The sequence below is a fragment of the Talpa europaea genome, assembly GCF_964194135.1.
Source record: "Talpa europaea genome assembly, chromosome: X".
Lineage (NCBI taxonomy): Eukaryota > Metazoa > Chordata > Mammalia > Eulipotyphla > Talpidae > Talpa > Talpa europaea.
Window position 1 is genome coordinate 25719360 of NC_140081.1, and position 19137 is coordinate 25738496.

The 19137-nt window shown below is 37.7% G+C and overlaps 1 protein-coding gene across 1 annotated transcript in view; it reads right to left on the reverse strand.

The window, feature by feature from the left end:
- MED14 (mediator complex subunit 14) overlaps positions 1-19137 on the reverse strand; it is a gene marked incomplete at both ends in the record, with an annotated part of 63956 nt that overhangs the window by 3532 nt on the left and 41287 nt on the right. The window contains 12 exons of the mRNA XM_084258356.1: positions 1103-1210; positions 1302-1481; positions 3511-3746; positions 4686-4868; positions 6650-6781; positions 8833-8944; positions 10517-10657; positions 13531-13800; positions 14872-15024; positions 15790-15881; positions 16556-16702; positions 16796-16956. Of these exons, the coding sequence (XP_084114482.1) occupies positions 1103-1210; positions 1302-1481; positions 3511-3746; positions 4686-4868; positions 6650-6781; positions 8833-8944; positions 10517-10657; positions 13531-13800; positions 14872-15024; positions 15790-15881; positions 16556-16702; positions 16796-16956 (1915 nt within the window). The remainder of the gene's footprint in view (positions 1-1102; positions 1211-1301; positions 1482-3510; positions 3747-4685; positions 4869-6649; positions 6782-8832; positions 8945-10516; positions 10658-13530; positions 13801-14871; positions 15025-15789; positions 15882-16555; positions 16703-16795; positions 16957-19137) is intronic.

A 19137-nucleotide genomic window follows, 5' to 3' on the forward strand; every position in this document is an offset into this window, starting at 1 on the left:
GCCTCCTCAGTGTCTCTGACATCTATTCCTTTTCCTTCCTCTCTTTTCACTGATGTCACCAAACTCAGGGCTTTATTACTTGTCTGTGGCCCCCTAATGGTCCCTTATAGTAGCTGCCTCTCTTGTCAGTCCATCTTTGTATCGCCAGACAAATGTCTTAGAGCATGGTCATACTCGCTCTCCCTCCAAACAAGGACCAACACCTGAAATTTAGGGGCTTTCTTAAGTGGTGCCAATCTAGGCCTCCCAGTCCCATTTCCAAGTCCTCCTCTAAAACAAACTAGTTAAACTGTGTTAATAAGTTACATCCACTGATGCTTTTTTAGCTACGTATTTACTCCTTTAAAAACGCAAGTGGATTTCTTTTTGACAAAAACAATGTTTCCTATAGATCATCAGAGCAGAAGTCAAATGTTGAGACTATTAGCAAAGGAATATTGTTATTCCAATATTAGTAAGACACCAACGGAAAAAGGAGGCATTTGGAATTACCCCAAATAATACCAGAAATATTAAAGTGAAAGAACTATTGTAAGACTGGAAAAATACACTCAACTGCAACCTGGATTCCATGTATGTAATTGTATGCTTTCATAGGAAAGAAGAGTGAAAATCTTCCAGAGATGGCAGATTTTTCATAAATGGTTACTAGGGCAAGTGGGAACATGTGAAAAAGTTGAATCCATACTTCCCATTTGACACCAATATATTTAAAAGGGATCAACAATTCAAATAATTAAAAAATGAATCCTCAACAGCATTGGAAGAAACTACGGGAAAATTATTTCATTACCTGGGAGTAGGAAAAGTATATTATACGTTATGCTTTTATAATAGGCAAGCCAGTGGCAATTCCGGCTGCCTTTGGGGAGAGGGACCAGATGACTTAGGGATGGATGGGAATTTTCCCTCTGTATCATCTCGGTATAAATTCAAAGATACAAGAGGACTGTGTTTCTTCTACAAAGACAAATAAAATTTAAATTAAAATTAAGAAAAAAATAGAGACACATGAATGGATGAAAACCAACAAACAGTGCTCCATTAACTCCAATCTCCTCAAACAGACCTTGCTATAAAAGTACGTTTCTCTGTAACTTACCAGCTCTAGCTTCATAATATGCACACAGTCCCTGAGGATGTGTGTAGGAGCTCCTAACAACTTGGTGAAGGCTATTAAAGTATTGGCTTTAAATGGCGGTCCTGCAACCTACAGGAATAAATAAATCAAGTTAGTCTTCTCTACCATGGCTCTTCTGTTTCATTGATTATATTAAAATTATGTATTAATGAATACATACTCTTGTTTCAAAGAATTTCTCTAAAACTTGAAGTTCATCAGGTTTCCACTGTCCTGCATTTTCAGGTGTCACTTTTAGCTGAAGTGTTTGGTTGGTTTTGGGACTAAGGGCTACTCTGCATTTCAGCGCATCAGTCTTAAACATGATCACTCCGGGTTCATTGGAATTTATCAATTGTAGCTGCAAGACAAGAAGGATGCATCAAACCAACATGAGACAACATCTAAGACAGAGAAAATGAAAACATTACCTAGAGAATTGTTTCAAAGGAAAACAACTAAGTTGATAACTGTTCCAAAACAAAGGTATTGTTTGGTATCTAGTATTGAAAGGTATCTAGGCACTGAACACCAATAACTGCTAACAACATGGGAAAGAAAGGCAATCAAATATTATGTGTCTCTGAGTAGAAGAACCTAACATCACCTATGGTAGTCTTGCAAAACAACAAACTTGATCCTGAACTCAGTAGTCAGATCCATAAGACTAATCAATATTACATAATTGTGGGGGTCAAAGAGTAGGTTAATTGTTCCCATGAGATGCAACTAGACTGAGAGGTTCTCTATAAGGCAAACAACTTTGTTTCTTTGACAAATAAACCATGTAAGAAGAAATGGATGGGGAACCTATATCTTGAAAGGGATTAAAAAAATAAAAATTTATTTGGTTTCTGATTCAGAGCATAAAAACTGGGACAACTTGGGAAATGTGGATACCAACTAGGTACGTGATAGAAAAGAAACTGTATTTATGGAGGAAAAGCCTGGGATTTGCTGTCAAACAATGTAGGGGTAAGAACTATAGATGAAACAGTATTTCATGAGTTCATTGTTGAAGATGAGTTACAAGAATATAGAGTTTGTTATACTATTTTCTCTACTTTTATATATGCTTAAAGTTTTCCACAATGAGATTTTTTTTAAAACTGGCACATTAGAAAAAAAGAAGAGGACAATTATAAAATGTTAAATTGTGATTGGTGCCTTATTGTGATTGGTGCCCAGTGATAAGCAAACTTGTTTTGTAAAGGGTTAGAGAATAATTATTTCAGGCTCTATGAGGTATATCCTCTCTATCACAACCACTCTATGACAGCACTGTAGCTGAAAGCAGCCGCAGACAATATGTAAATGAATAGGTGTGGCTGTGTTCCAGTGAAAGGTTTTTTAAGGTGTTTTTCTTTTTTTACAAAAACAAGTGGTAGGTAGGACTGGGCTGCTCTGACCCACAGTTGACTGGATTCTAGCCTAACATGTTGATTAGGTAGATGAGCATAAGGAGGTTCAAACAGCTGAAAGCTTACATGGTATGTAAGTGGTAGAGGTGAGGCTAGATCACAGGTTTGATGATTACCATTTTAAATACTAATTTAGTCAATTTATGTTAAATTTATTTTTTTCAAATATGAATATAAACTTTGCAAAGAAGCTTGCTGCTGTATGTGGAGTGAATATTTTAAACATTCACCACTCTGACTACCTCATGAACACAAACATATATCAATAATAACAATTACAAATAACCAATATGTGTTGAATAGCCAGATATGCTAAGATAAGGGCTTTTTATGAAATATCTCAAATTGCCACAACTGCTATGAGTTAGGTAGATATGACTATTTCCTATCATCACGAAGGTGAAGGAATTTGCCCAAGCTCATATTAGCAGGTGGCATGGCCTGACTACAAACTCGGGCAACTTGAGACCAGAACTGGTACTCTCAACTCTGCACTATTTCCTAAGAGTATCACCACAAGATAGGTTCTTCTTTTTTCCTATGAAGGTTTTAAACCAATTCACTTGTTTATATATTTAAAAAGCAGCTTTCAAGCTTATGATCATAATTTTATTTCAGTGGAGACTCAGATTCAAAGTCAAGTCTGCTACAAGTGCATTCTAGAGGGCAAATAGTTACTCATATGCTGTTATCATCCTGGGTGCACTTGTCCTATACTGTGGGGACCCATTTTCAGGTTCATAGTAGCCACAACACAGCAAACTAAAATATGTAGGAATATATTAATGTAAGGATGGAAAAGAAAAGAGTGGGCTCTATTTTTAATACTAGGGCAGGGCACCAAACACAATTTTAACAAGTTGGTTACAGGAGGTGAGGCAATGGCACTTTTGTTCAGATCCTATTCTATGGGGAAACTTAACACCACCCTTGACAATCTCTACTTATGAATTCAATAGGTATATATACCGTTTCTTGTTGAATAATTCTTTGAAGGTGTCGCCTCATGATGACTGATCCAAGGAATCTCTCAAGTGGAGAACAAAGGTAGCTACCTGCGAGGCCAGGCACGAGGCCTGGCGTTGGAGAGGGCAGCAGTAAAATGTTCAAGGCACTGTGAGTGAGGATGGTGGGTATGGAGGCCGCCCAGGGGCGCTGAGGTAGTTTACGAGGCGGAGGCATGTTTGTTGGCATCATTTGGGAACCTTTTTGGAAGGAAAACATGTCATTTCATTTATAAATACACACTCACTGTTCCCTATGTTGCTTTAATTTCAAGTATTTGATATTCTAAAGCAATCTGTACTGTTTCAGTTACTCCTGTGGTGTAGCAATTATCTATTAGCTTTGTGGTAGCAAAAATGGCTATAGTTATTCTCTTCCCTGCAGCCAGATCCTTTGCAATCTGCCTTTGCAGTAACTCCTTCGAAGTGGTCTATTTTTCTACCTGGAATCTAGGCTGGCCTTACCACTTGTCGTGGCTTACAGAATGTGGTGGAAGTGACACAGTGCCGGTTGCAAGCCTAGGCTTTCACTCACTGTCTTAGAACCTTGTCCAACTTCAGGTGAACAAAGCCCATGATCAAGTATGAGAATACATGGAGCAGAGAGTGTACTATGACAGCTGGGGCCATCATAGACCAGCCAGGCCCCAATCAACAAAGGAACTGACTATAGAAGCATGAGAGTGCCCAGCAAAGCCTAAAAGAATTACACAACTGGCTCAGCCCAAATTGCCAACTGGAAGAATGGTGAGCTAATATATGATTATTACTTTAAGTCACTGAAAGCCACACAGCAAAAGCAGACATGTTTGTACAATTCTTCTCTTCTATATTAATTTGCATAATCTTGTCAATTAATTTTAGGTCTCTTTAGAGTTCTAGTATTGCAGCTAAGTTCTAGTATTACAGCTAAGTTAGTCATAACAGAGGTATTAGGACTTAACTCAAAGACATTCCTACATTTTTGCCTCACTTTGTAAATTACCTATTGTTGGCCTATTTATTAAGTGGATAGAAGTTTGAGTAATTAAATCTCCCCATTCGACAAGTAGGTCATGACTTTCAAATGTGAGGATGGAGTTAAATAGGTCATCCACTGGTTATACTAAAAGTGAACATAAAAATGTTGCTGACACTCACTAGTTCCAGCTCTAGGGGAATGAGAAGCATCAGGAACCGGAGAATGTAGTGATGGATTGGCTGGTGACATTCCAGGCATGCGTGTTGCTGGTGAGGGGCCGGACACTTGAGGAGATCCTGGCCAGTTCCCTACTCGTCCACTTGGCGACACCATAGTGTATGGAGAACTAGGGTCCAGAGTTCCTATAAATAAGTCAACAAATGATTTTCAAAACCTGTATTTTAATAACAAAAATATTCGACAGCATTCAGATCCTTCAATGGTGATAATTTTGCTTCATTCAATAGATAGTTCACTGAAGCGTGGTGCATCTTAATGTGGCATACACAAATTTATATTTTGCATAGCTTATATACTTTTTAAACAAGCATTAAGAAAATAAAAATTAAGAAAAGATGAAATTTACCTTCATGCAAACTCCAACATGTGTGATATGTAACAAACCTACTGTATGTTTGAAAATATGAAGAAAAAAATTCTCAAAGCTCCTGCAGGGGCAGAAATCTACTTTTAAACTAACCCTAACAAATTATGTTTGTATTTACTAAGAGAAGGCTGAGGAGAGGGAAATTTTCCAACCTATTTAGTGAAGGACAAACTGATTAGGAAATGAACCAAGAATCAAGTTTTCACAGCAGCAACTTCCTGAACAATTTGATATTTGAATTTCATTCTGCAAATATTTTCAACATATTATTTATACCTTTGCAACCAAATGACAATCTAATAAAATACTTCCACCCTATGTCAGAGAGTAAATGGTCCTTATTTAGAAGTCTTACAAATTGCTAAGAAAATACACAAGATCACAGGCAAAGAATATAAACTAATAACTATAAAAACATAAACTAATAAACACTAAAGACCAATGAACATTTTTAAAAAAAGGTTCAACTTCACTAATAAAAGACATGTACATTAAACCGTAAGATACCATTTTTCACCTATCAAAATGACCAAGATTTTTCCAAATCATAATACCCCACGTTGACAATGATGCAGGAAAACAGACATTCTTGTATGATGCTAGAAGAAATTGGTACAGCCTTTCAGGTGAGCAATTTGCAATGTTTCGAAAGCTTTAGCATTTCTCAAACCCTTTGAGACAGCAATTCCACTTCTAGGAACTTACCTAAGGAAATAATCACGGATGTGAGCAAAGATGACAGGTTTAATTGTGAAAAAAATGGAAACATTTAAATGCATAATAGGGGAGCAGTTAAATGATGGTATGCCCAGACAAGGTCATAATATGAAAACGTAGTTTTTATTGACAGAAATGTTTCTGTAAATGCTAATAGTAAAAAGTAAAATCACAGATGCTACACAGCTCTAAAAACTGAAGAAGCTCTTTATGTTCTGATTTGGCATGGTATTTATGATACACTGAGTGAAAAAAAGTTAGGCACTCAACACCATTACGGTATGCTGCCATGTGTGTAAAACAATTCACATGTATGTGCCTGTGGATGCGTGAAACGTTTCTGGAAGAAAACATGAGACAGCACTATGACTGCCTCTATGGAGAACTAGGTGGTAGGTGGGATAGAAAGGAAACATTTCACTAGCAACCTCTGCTATTCATTATCTATTTGAACCAATTCAAAATAGAACTTTTGAGTTAAAAGGTTAAAAAATTCAATGGTCAAACAACACATTCAATAGGGTCCCTATTTGGGGGGGATGGAGAGGGAGTTTGAGTTGGGAGGCAAGCAGACAAGCAAAGAACAAGCAAGAACAATAGGGATACTAGCAGGTAGGCAAGCAGGGGGTGACAGGAAGAGCAAGGGAGGGTGAGGAGAAGTGAGGAAGGGAAAGCCCAAAACCCAAAGCAGGCTAATTGGTAGATTTCTGCGTGGTGGGGTTAGGAAGAACTATTTTCTTTTGCCATAGGAAAATATTTTTAAAAGTTACTTTCATGTCAAACTCTTATTGCTATCACAAATGCCATGTATGGACTCACCATGAGGACTAGCAAAACTGGCCCCTGGTCCTATTGAGATTCCATGTGAGGATGGGGGAGGAGTTGGAACAAATGACGCTGGTGATGGGGCTCTCAAAGCCCCACTGGGGGAGTTGGCAGCATGCAGATTTCCTAATAAAGGAAAATAATTACAGATGATCTTGCAGGACACATATTATGTCCTGCCTAAGAACTCTAAGTTAAGACTCTACAGACTAAAGGAACAAGTCAGTAAAGTTCCCATAAATAGCACAAAGGAAGACTGGAAGGCTTTCATTATTATAAAGGAGAAATCAATTCCATGGGGCCCAATTTCTAGCTCTTATATTGACTGAGTTTTTTTTTTCTTTATTAACATCCAGTGTACCCTTTATTCATTCATTCAACAAGTAGGCATAAATGTCAACTTCATGCCAAGCACTGTTCTAGGTACTGGGGATGTAGCAATCAACAAAGAGACAAAAATTCCTGCCCTCATGGAGCTTATATTCTAGTAGGGTGAGAAAGACATGTATCAGTGCTATGGGGAAAGACAGGGCAGGTAATGGTCAAATATCATGTAGTGGTAGAGGTGGGTGCAGTTATTTATATAAAATCAACCAGAGAAGACCTCTCTAAGAAGGGGACAGGTAGGCTGACATGAAGAAAGTAAAGGTTAAAGCCTATGGATATCTATGGGATAAGATATTCCAGGCAAACAGAAAAGCTAATGCAAAGGCCTCAAAGGTGGCAGCAGTTATAAATAACAGGGGGAGGCCATTGTGGCTAGGACAGCATGAGGGGGGGGAGTAGGAGGAGATGAGTTCAGAGATTGGGGGGTGGTCCCAGAAGCCATGGGACTTACAGATCGCTCTAACAACTTAGTGTTTGCCTTCAATAAGATGGGAGGCCATTGCAGTTGGTAGCAGGGGTCATGAACTTCTGTTCTAGAAGGAACACTCTAGCTGCTGTGTGACTATAGGCAGGGGACAAGGACAGGACAAGGGCAGGGGGCAGGGGCAGGATACTGGTTAGAGACAACTGCAATAATTCAGATGAGAGATAGTTAGTGATGGAGAACAGTGGTTAGATTCTGGATAAATTCTGAAGAAAGCTGTCAGTCTTTGGTAACTAAATGAATATGGGTGGGAGAGAGAGAGGAGTTCAACATGACTCTTAACAACTTTGGCCCAAGTAGCATGAAGGAAGGGGCTGCTATTTACTCAGATGGGGCATCTGTGGGAGGAGCAGCACAGAGTTGAGGTTTCAGAGGACAGGGAGGGGCAGTGGTCAGGAGTTTAGTTTTGGCCATGCTGAGTTTCAGATGTTGATTAGACATGGAAATGCTGAAAAGACAGCCGGAAAATACTGGATTCAAGTTCAGGGGCAAGTCCTATAGGGGAGATCTAGAAAACTGGGAGATACAAGCTTAAAGAAGGCATTTAGCCACAGGGCTAGTTTTTATTTTAGGATTAAGAAAGAGGAAACCATGGGTACCAAAACTATGAATAAATGCAACATTAAAATACTTCCTACATTACCATAACTATTTTCACTATCAGCAGGTTTCAAATGCTCTACCACTATGTAAGAGAATTTCTATCTTTTATGTTCTATTACCTAATATAGTGCCTTACACTCAATAAATATGTTCATCAACTTTATTTACCCTTAAGTGTTACATTTACATATTTAGTTATATGACCTGGACAAGAGATTTAATTTCTTTCTCTATAAAATGGGGATAATGATAGGACCGATGCTATGGGTTTGCTAGGGAGGTTAAATGGGTAAAGTGCTTAGAATAGGGCTTGGCACGCAGTGAGCACTATATACTTACCTGCTAGTATATACTACTAGATATACTACATAAATAGGTATGCTTGTGTTTCAAGCAAACTTATTTACAAAATCAGGTGGTGGGCAGGACCTGGCTCACAGGCCTTAGTTTGTTGACCTCTGACATAGATCAGGTTGTCATTGGCATTTCTGCTGAGTGTGATGGTACTTCTGCTTAATTCAAACCTTTCAAAGGTGCTCTTGAACCATCAATACAGATTCACAGTCATGCCATAATGAATGAATGGCAAATATCTAGTCAAAGGCAGATATTTCTGTCAGATATATCTCTGTGTGTGTGTGTATGTGTGTGTGTGTTTTGAATTTGAAAGTTGAACAAGACAAGAGAACAAGTAATATCTTACCTGGAGAGGGTGTATGCATCATAGAAGGAGACTGGTTAACTGTACTGTGATAAGATGTAGGGGGCGAAGTAAGAGGATAAGCGCCTGATGATCCGGGCTGCTTTGGAAATGGCTGAGAAGAAATTAAATTTTGTTTAAATGGCCATCCATACGTACAGGATGAGTGTGTGGTTTTCCCAGTAAATAGCTAATGCTAACATTTACATACTTCATTGGTTACCAAATAAGAAATATGAGATATGAAAATGCGCAAAATACACATCAATACCACAAGTTTTTAAAAGCTCTTTTAAAATGTTTTAAATAGCAACATACTCATTCCTGACCTTACAATACCATCACTTATATCCCTACAGATGTTTTTTGTTCATTTTATCTACCATTATCACTGATTTATCTCTATCACTTAGCTACTATTTCACTGATTTGAAGAAATTTCTCCCCGTATTCTAACATCTCTGAAATCAGGTGTCTTTCAAGTCATGTCATATCATTTTTAATTAGAAGTGATTTTTACTTTCTTAGCAGTACATTAAAAAAAATGCACCTTATATCTCGCTGAGTTTGAGTCAATAAAATGATAGTTCAATATGACCTCCTCTCATCTTTACCTACCCTCATATCCAGTAATGAAAAACCTAAGACGATATAATCCTTCCTTGTCTATTCTTTTAATTGAGGTACAAATCACACAGAATAAAGTATACAAATCTTAAATGTAGAGTCTTTACGAATTTTTGCAAATGTAACTGCCACAAAAATCAAGATACTGAAGACATTACAGAGGCCTCCCTCATACACCTCCCAAGTCTATTTTTTGTTGCCTCCCCAAAGGTAAGCACTATTCTGACTTCTATCATTCAAGGTTAGTTCTGCCCATTTTTTTGAATGTCTATGAATACTGAATGTATTCAACAGTGTCTGGCTTCTTTTGCTGAACAGCATGTCAGTGAAATTTATCATGTTCCATGTAACAGTCATTTCTTTATTCATTTCTGTAAAGTATCTCAATGTATGACTATACCCTAATTTATTCACTCATTCTACTGTTGTTGAATATTTGGGTGTTTACAAATTTTTGGATGTTATATCATTATTATGGATAAAGAATGTTGTTATGAACATTCTTCTGTTTGTGATGCATTTCTGTTGCATATATGCCTAAGAATAAAACTGTTGAATCCTGGGTATGCATAATGCTCAGCTTTAGCACTCTGGAACATGGATAAACACCACTGCAAGATACCTGTACCCCAGCAGTAAATGAGAGTTGCTCCTAATACCAAATGTTGACAAGGATTATCAATTTTTTCCTTAAAGCCATTTTTGTGGGTATGGAGGACCAACTCACTGTGGTTTTAGTTTGTGTTTCTGGGATGCCAAATAATGTCGAGCATCTTTTCTGTGCTTACTGATCATTTGGATATCTTCTTTAGTGATCACATGGTTGATCAAATGACATGATTTTAAGTGCATGAGTGTGATGTTTATGCTATTTCTGACATGGACAGTGCTATTTCTGATATTATTCACTTCCCTCTGTCACTGTTATTTCATATAGATTTCCTGAGCACCTTGGTCTGACCAAGCACTGCCTCACCTTCCAACAAAGAAGCCCAGTTACCTATTGAACCGGTTAAGTTACACATACGTGATACCACTGGGAATTTCAGTTAAACATCACCTGTTGCTGGGGTGGTGGCTGGATCTGTGAGATTAAAGAATCCATCATATCTCCTCCTATGGGAGAAGGGGGATTATCATCCTCATTCACAGACCTTCTTCGAGCATCCTGATTGCTGTCAACAAACATATTCAGGAATGTCTATGGATATAAACAGGTACAATTTAGATTATTTTACCTAACTTTAGTAAAAACATCTTACTAAAGATATTTTTAATCACTTTAGAATACTTTAACAGAAAATAAAAACATGTCATGTCTGAAATGTGTTTGACAAATGGCTTTTATTATTAGCACAACCTGAAAAAGATAATTTTGAGAGAAGAGGGGAAATTAAGGAAAGCAGTTAACCACCAAAAAAAAAAAAGCTAAGATAAAACATCCAATCAACTGAGAAGTATTGTGCTAGCAAAATCTGAAGAAAAAAGTACATCCTGGCACCTCTAAAAACAAGACAGGGTAAAAGTCTCTTTAAGGGCCTCCCTGGTGGTACAAGGAGTTAAGCACAGCACTGTGAAGCTATCTGCAGCCCCTGCAGCATGAGTTTGATCACAGCCGGCCACAGAGCTACCCACATGGCACAGCAGACCTGTCCTGTCTCACCCACTGCTCCCCTCAGTAGTGTATTTGAGTCAGTTTGACTGTTCTGTTCCCCACTCTGTCTCTGGTGAATCCTCTCACCCCCCGCACCCTGGCCTTTACCCCAGCTCTCAAATGCATAAATAAATAAATCTTAAAAAAAAAAAAGGAGACACTTAAGTCTTCCCAGGTCCTTTAATCATTCTCATTGGGTTAGATTGATTTCTACTATACTGGTGAAGGATCTTAGACTTTGAGGACATGCTAAGATCAATTAAGAGAAGAGGTACCATATTAAAAATGGAGGGTAAAGTTTACATATTGAATGTTGAGGATGCTAGTTCCCGTCTCTTATTTATTTACCAAAGCACCATCTATGCAGGACACCTTGATATGCTTCTCTTGGTAGTCACACCAACCCAACAAAATTAGATCTAAAGTATTGACACTAGGAGCTACCCAAAGAAAAGGCCCAAGCAGATTATCCTGCAATGAAGACAGAGTCAACAAGTCTCACTTTTAAATAAGAACAGCAAGTAAGAATCAGTATTTGAAGAAAGAGTCTAATATGAAGATCAAAAGGAAACAAAAAGCAGGGTGCATGAAATGGAGACTATATAGGAATAAAAGAGGTAATAGAAGATAATGTAACCATATAGAGCAGGATATCATAAAATGAACATTTAGAAACCAAAAAGTATTCTTAGAAATTTCTTAAAGGAAGGCAAAACAGACATAAGAAACAAAGATAAGAAAATCAGAGGCTAACTCCAGGATGCCTGCCCAACATCAGAATAATAGGAGTACCAGAAAGAGCTAGCAGAAGAAACAAGAGACGAACCAAAAAGAGTGCAAGGAAATTCCCCAGAGCAGAAGGATGTATGTCCTAGACTGAAAGAGCTCTCAATTTCATAGGTTCAACAACTGGAACAGGATCAAATGTCTCAGCAGTCACAATGGAAGCTAGAAGACAATGGAACAATTCTTTCAAAATTTCTTGGAGAAAACAATCACAACCCTAGCATTCTGTACCTAGCCACCCTCAGTTACATGACAGTAAACTGAAGATGTTTGTTTGTTGCTCTAAACAATGGAGTAAACAGAGAAAAAGACAAGCCACAGGGTGTGTAACATGAGAGAAGTTAAGGACTCTCCCCGCTTCATCATCTTCCTGCAGGTACCTAAGTCAAACTGTGCAAAAGGTCTGGAAAACTACCATTCCAGAGGACTGTGGAAAAGATTTCTTCAAAATGAAACCAGTAAGGTATCTGCTATGTGAATATACTGAGGAGAGAGCTGCAGGTATGGGAGAGACTTTACCCTAAATTAATGATAATGATAAACACAGAGAAAGGAAAGGTGACCAAAAAAATGAGTCAAGTAATGATTTCCAGGAAAATAAAATGTGTTAAGAAAGCAAAGTAGGGCCTCCCCTGGTGGCGCAGTGGTTGAGCGCTGGGCTGCGAAGATGCCTGCAGCCTCTGCAGCGCCGGTTCGATCCCCGGCCGCCAGCAAGGGTCCCACATGGCACTATAGACCTCTCCTGCCATGCCCGCAGCTCTTCTCAGCAGTGTATTTTGTCAGTCTGCCTATTCTGTTCCCCGCTCTGGCTCTGGTGAATTCTCTCACCCTCCCGCGCTTCTGACTATACCCAGTGCTTGTACAAATGAATAAATAAATCTTAAAAAAAAAAAAAAAAAAAGAAAGGGAAGTAATCACAGCAAGTTTGGTAAAGTGTTTACATAATTCACAATAATGTGAGACTGAAGATTTTAAATCAAAATCGCTATCTAACGATATTGCAGGGATAGGAGGAAAGAAGAAATTGTGTACTGGGAGCAGTCTGAGAGAGGGAAGAGGCATATAAGAAAGAATTTAGTAGTGATGTAAATATGCTATTTGGAGACAAGGGTGTAACACCAAGAGAATTTGCAATGTCAGAGTGTAAAACAGAGCAGGAAAATGGCAAGCGTGAGTTGCAGGGGACTAATTTTCAAAACAGGCCATTAAGAACTATTTGACTCTAAGTTGTAAGCGCATACAATTGAGCTCTATCAGAATATCCAGGGCTTGAGGCCCATTTCAAGAAAGCATCATAGTTGAACTGTTGATCAAACTTTCTCAAAAACCAATGAGAAAGCCTTTTTAAAGTCTCTTAAAAGTTCCAAATAACAAATATGACTCTCTTCAGTATCTTCCACCTTCCTTATCAAGGGGTAAGGAAATAACGTATATTTTATCATCTTATATGCAGACATAGTACTCTATCATAACTTCTAGTTCCTTCAAAATGAAGTGAGAGAAATGATGCATATAGAAGACTACTTATTAAATTTAAATAGGAATTGGTTACTTTCCCCCATTATTCCTGTCAAAGAAATTGTTTCAGAGATCATATTTATATTTATTCATGCTATAACATTAAAGTCTGTTACCTTTAGTCCTGGTGCAGGATAAAAACCTTCTACTAACTTGCTATTATCAAAAAGACTATAGGCACCATCCCGTATTGCCACAACACCTCGACTCCGACAGTATATATCAATGCAATACATGTTCCTGAAGGCCAGCCTGATGTGGGTGGATGACTGTGGCAGAATGGAGAAGCACTGGTAGGCAGTGTTGGTTCTCTGGGTCAAGCCCAACATCGGCACAGTGGGGAGTTTGTTGATGGCATTTAACGGAGCCTGAGTATCAAACAGTACCTGTAAGGAACAAGTAACAGTGAGACAACCAGTTTGTGTACAAATGCTAAAACCTCAGAATTTTCGATGTACAACTGTCTCAAATGAGACAATATCCTTCTGGGACATTTCACAAAACTTTCTCTTTAAGAGAATATACGGACTGGCCTCCCTGGTGGCACAAGGGGTTAAGCACCACATTATGAAGCAATCTGCAACCTCTGTAGCAGAGGTTTGATCCCTGGCCAGATAGGGAGCAACCCACATGGCACAGCAGACCTCTCTTGCCTCGCCTGCTGCTCCCCCTCAGCAGTGTACTTCAGTCAATCTTCCTGTTCTGTTCCCCACTCTGTCCCTGGTGAATCCTCTCACCCCCCACCCCACATCTCTGGCCTGTACCCCAGCTCTTATATGCATAAATAAATAAATCTTTTTTTAAGAAAAAGAGAGAGAAAATATACAGAGGGCCTCCCTGGTGGCGCAGGGGTTAAGCCGTGGCCTATGAAGCTATCCGTAGCCACTGCAGCACCAGTTTGATTCCCGGCCAGGGAGCTATCCGCATGGTGCAGCAGACCTCTCCTGACTCTGATGAATCCTCTAACCACCCCCACCACCTCTGGCCTGTACCCCAGTTCTTATACATAAATAAATAAATCTTCAAAAAAATAATAAAGACACAGTGCTATGAAACTATCACCAGCCACTACAACATGAGTTCAATCCCGGGCCAGGGAGCTGACCCACATGGCACAGCAGATCTTTCCTGTCTCGCCCACTGCTCCCCTCAGCAGTGTATTTCCGTAGATCCACCTGTTTTGCTCCCTACCCTGTCTCTGGTGAATCCTCTCACCCCCTGCACTTCTGACCTATACCTCAGTTCTTGTATGCATAAATAAATCTTCAAAGATCCATTAAAAAAAGAGAATATATAGACCATTTTGAGTCAAAGAAAACTTCTTACAAAAAGAGGGCAAGATATAAAAGATAAAGGTAGCCACTCTTGTCAGTAAAGCTAAATCCACATGATTTTTTGAGGAGTTTTACATGAGACACTAACACTGAGTCTTATTTTTAAACAGAACATAAAATTACCTGTAATAATTGAACCACATTTGGTGTTTTGTTGAACATTTCTTGAAGCTGATGGAGAATGGTATTGTGACAGTTACTGCAACCTGAGTTTGGGCCAACAGTTCCCAAAGAAATGTGAAATTTCTGATGTATGGAATTCCACTGGATACTAATCTAAATCAAATAAATGACATTTCTCAGAAATAGGGAGAGAGGACTAGAATGAAAAATGTTTCAACGGTAAGGCAAAATGCCAAAGATCTAAATGAGGTCTTTTTAAAAAGTATCTCTTCAGACAGGACTCTACAACTCCAGATACATACACTGTTACTATGAAACAGTAACATTCACTGAGCATGTGTGCATTTGTTACATGGCCCACTTCTGAATGAAACAGAAAGAGAACATGCTGAAGGAAAAATTTTGATTAAATTTTATTTGAAAAGTATCATTAGTATTTTTTTATTTTTCATTTTTCTCTTGAACTGAATTAGTCACCTCTCTGAGCACATCATAAAGGGAAAGCAAACCAACCCCAACACAGATGCCTTCAGTTAATGATGTTAATAATCCTGTGACCAAAAGCATAGACATACCATACTGTTCAAAAACCATTCACACTTAATCCTTATTATAGTAACCATGTTGCTAAGATTTGAAATCAATGAAGGAAAAAATATAGACACCAAAAGTACATTATGTTGTCTAAAAATCTTTAAGATTATGTACCCTATTCAAAGAGGGCATAATCTGTGTTTTTAATTACAGAGTTAAGCATTTTAGTATACTATATCAAGAAAGTTATTAAAATTTACCATTTTTTCCCTAATTTTTAACTGAGCCCTCAATTATTTCATGGCAGTTTTCATAATTTTTAAGTTCTTGATTTTTAAAAGGTTTATGAGAAGAACTTCAGTTTTAATTAATTCATAGACTTACTGAGCTTCCCTTGGTGGTTCCATAACACAAGATAAGTTTTCGGTAATTATAAACACGAACTTCTGAGAAAATATTTAAATGAGCAGGTATGTCTACATAGAAAGGAAACAAAAGGAGATAAAGATCATACATGCAAAATTAAGAAATATATATTTGAAAAAGAGAGCATATGGGTAATATTATATGCCTAGATAGAAAGGCCTCTAAATACATAATTAAAAGAAAGGAAGCAAAAGCAAAAACAAGAAAGCAATAATAGCATAAATGGATAGCAGGCTTCCAGTTCCATTTCTACAAAAGGGAGCCAGGGCAGGGGTGGAGATATACTGAAGCAGAATGGGGGTTCCAATTCCAGCTCTGGCATTTACTAGATATGTGAACTTCAGCAAGTTTCTCCATTTCTGTGACTTGTTTATTTGTAAAATGAGGACTAATAAAATACCTACCTCATAGGGTGACTGTGAGGATTAAATGAGTTAACAGAAGCAACTATTATACTTTACAGCACATGGTAAACTGTCAATAAATACTATTACTACAGTATGGTTTATCTGTGTGCAAAAATTCCTGGATCCATAAGAAACTTAACTATGGTTGTTTCTGGGGGAAGGAAACTGAAGTCTGAGATAAAAGGGAAACTAGCTTTTTATTACACTTTTGAGGTTTGTTTTTTTTTTTTGTTTTAATAATATGCATGTTTTACTCCTTCAGTTAAAAGAAAAGGGTGGGGTGTTTTTTGCTTCACAAGAAAAATCATCAAATATACCTGGTAGAGACCGTGCAAATTCTAAAACACACTCATATAATCGTGCAATGCTATTCCAGTCATTAAGGAACATTTCAACCACTTTTCGACCACCAACTGGTTCAGATAACAGGTTTTCATATGTCAGATAAACATGCCGGGATGGTCCTAACAGGATTAAAAGAGAAGATTAATAGTAATCAATACCAAAAACAAAATAATCCAGAAACAAACGAAGGCAAAGTGTGTGAGTCATCTCACCTTGCTCCCTGGTAGAAGTGCCATTAAGTGGACAATTTGCAAACACTAACTCTGCCACCCATGTGCGGTTATTTCTACCTTGTAATCGAAAAGTGCAATCGAGAAGAGAACGGTCCAGAGCTTTTTGGGTTTCCTCATTTACACCCTTACAGGGAGGAATTCTGGAGATGAAAGATAGCACATAAAATGTACTTCACATTACAGAAAGACAAAAGCACAATATACACAACGACAGGCAAGGTACACATTAGAGCTTCAGTTCAAACTCTACTAGGCAACTTCTGCAAAGAGATAAAACAATTCATAGCAATACATAGCAATTAACAACAATTACTCCATTTCTGTTCATATCAACATGGATTGGGACTCTTACTTTAACAAATTGATGTTTGCCTTCATCCTTAATCTGTGTATTAGAAAAGACTACAATTCTTCAGAATGAAAAATCAAGGATACTGGTTTTCTACAAGTCTACCTAGAACACTCTCAAGGAAAAGCTAAGTGTAACAAACTACTTCTAAAACTAGTCCTTGAAGGCAAGATAATACCATGGAAAGAAGAAGCGTTCTGGAATCAGGAAAGTGCACCCTATTTTTCTTTTTCTTAAATTCATTTATTTGTTTTCTTATATTGTTGTTCATTTTTGTACAGTAATTGGTTTCCCCTCAGGTGTAGTCCCCGTAGTTCTCCCACCACGACAGTACCCATGAACCTCACCATAGTCTCTTGTGCTCTTCCCTCCCTCATTTTGACCCTTTCCCTCCTTGTCTCTTGCTATATGCATCAGATCTATGGTGAGCTTGCAAGTTTTGTCTTTTTTCTTGATCTTTTTCAGTTTCTCTATATTCCACATATAAGTGAAACCATCCAGTATTTATCTTTTTTCATCAGACTTATTTCGCTTAACATGATCCCTTTCTCCATCCATGTTGCTACGAATGGCATGAGTTTATCATTTTTGATCACTGAGTAATATTTTATTGTGTATATATACAACTTTTTTTTTAATATCACAACTTTTTGATCTATTTGTTTGTTTGGGGGCATTTGGGTTGTTTCCATATCTTGGCTATTGTAAATAGTGCTGCAATAAATATAGGAGTGCAGGTTTCCTTTTGAATTAGTGTTTTCTGTGTTTGTTGGGTAGATTCCTAGCAGTTGAATCTCTGGGCCATATGGTAGATACATTTTTAGTGTTTTGAGAAATATCCACACAGCTTTCCATAGTGGCCAGATCAGTTCACATTGCCACCAGCAGTGTAAAGAGGGTTCCTTTTTCTCCACACCCTCACAGGAAACTGCATTCTAATTGTGACTCAGTTACATTGAACCCCTATGAATTTCAGTTTCCCAACTATAAAATGGAAATAAATAATTACCTTAAAGGTTATTCATTTTAAAATATGACAAAACACATATAAAGTGCAGGTATTTATTCATATAGCAGGTATTTATTCATAAACATTTATTAGTTGCCACCTGCAATAAATCCAAGTCTTGTACACTGAGTGCCATGACAAGATTCTGGTTCATTACCCCCCTTTCCCTCCTCTTCTGTAGAATACTCATTACAACGGAACTTCATGGGTAGGAACTCAATTAACATTCACACTATTATTTTTATCTATCATGTGCCTCAGAGGAATGTATAACTTTTTAAAATACCTACCTATCCATTTTCTTCTTGCAGCTGTATGGACTATATTATTTGTCATAAAACATTAAGAGGTGATATATTTTAGCTGTTAATGAATTGGTTCAGCAACAGATGAAATAATGAGATGATATATCATTTAATCACACATTATCAATTCAGAGAAGGTAAGTTAATTCTCAGACTTGGTATAATTATTAATATCTAAAACAAAAACCAACAAATATAATTGGAAATACCGACTTTTGTTTCATTATTCCTATTCAGAATATAACACCTAGAACAGGAATTCTCACTCTTGGCAATATTGATAGTTTGGGCTGGATAATTATTTGTTGTGGGGGTTGGCCTGTGCACCTCTGGTCTCTACCTATCAGATGACAGTAGCACCTCCTATTCCTTCTTCTTAGTTAATAATAACCAAAAATATCTTCAAACATGCTAACTATCCCCTGGAGGGCAAAAATGCCCTGGAGTTGAGAACCACTGACCTAGAATAAACAACTTAAGTGAGCAAAAGCGATAGAGACTGCAGATGGTAAAAAATAAAATTGTAGAGGGGAATAAAGCTATATAGGTTGCATAAAAGAATTAATGTAATACTGAAATCATCTCAATTAATGAAAAATTTCACCAGAGTGCCTCTTAAATGTACAGGTTAGATTTTTCAAAAATTAATCTTTCATAC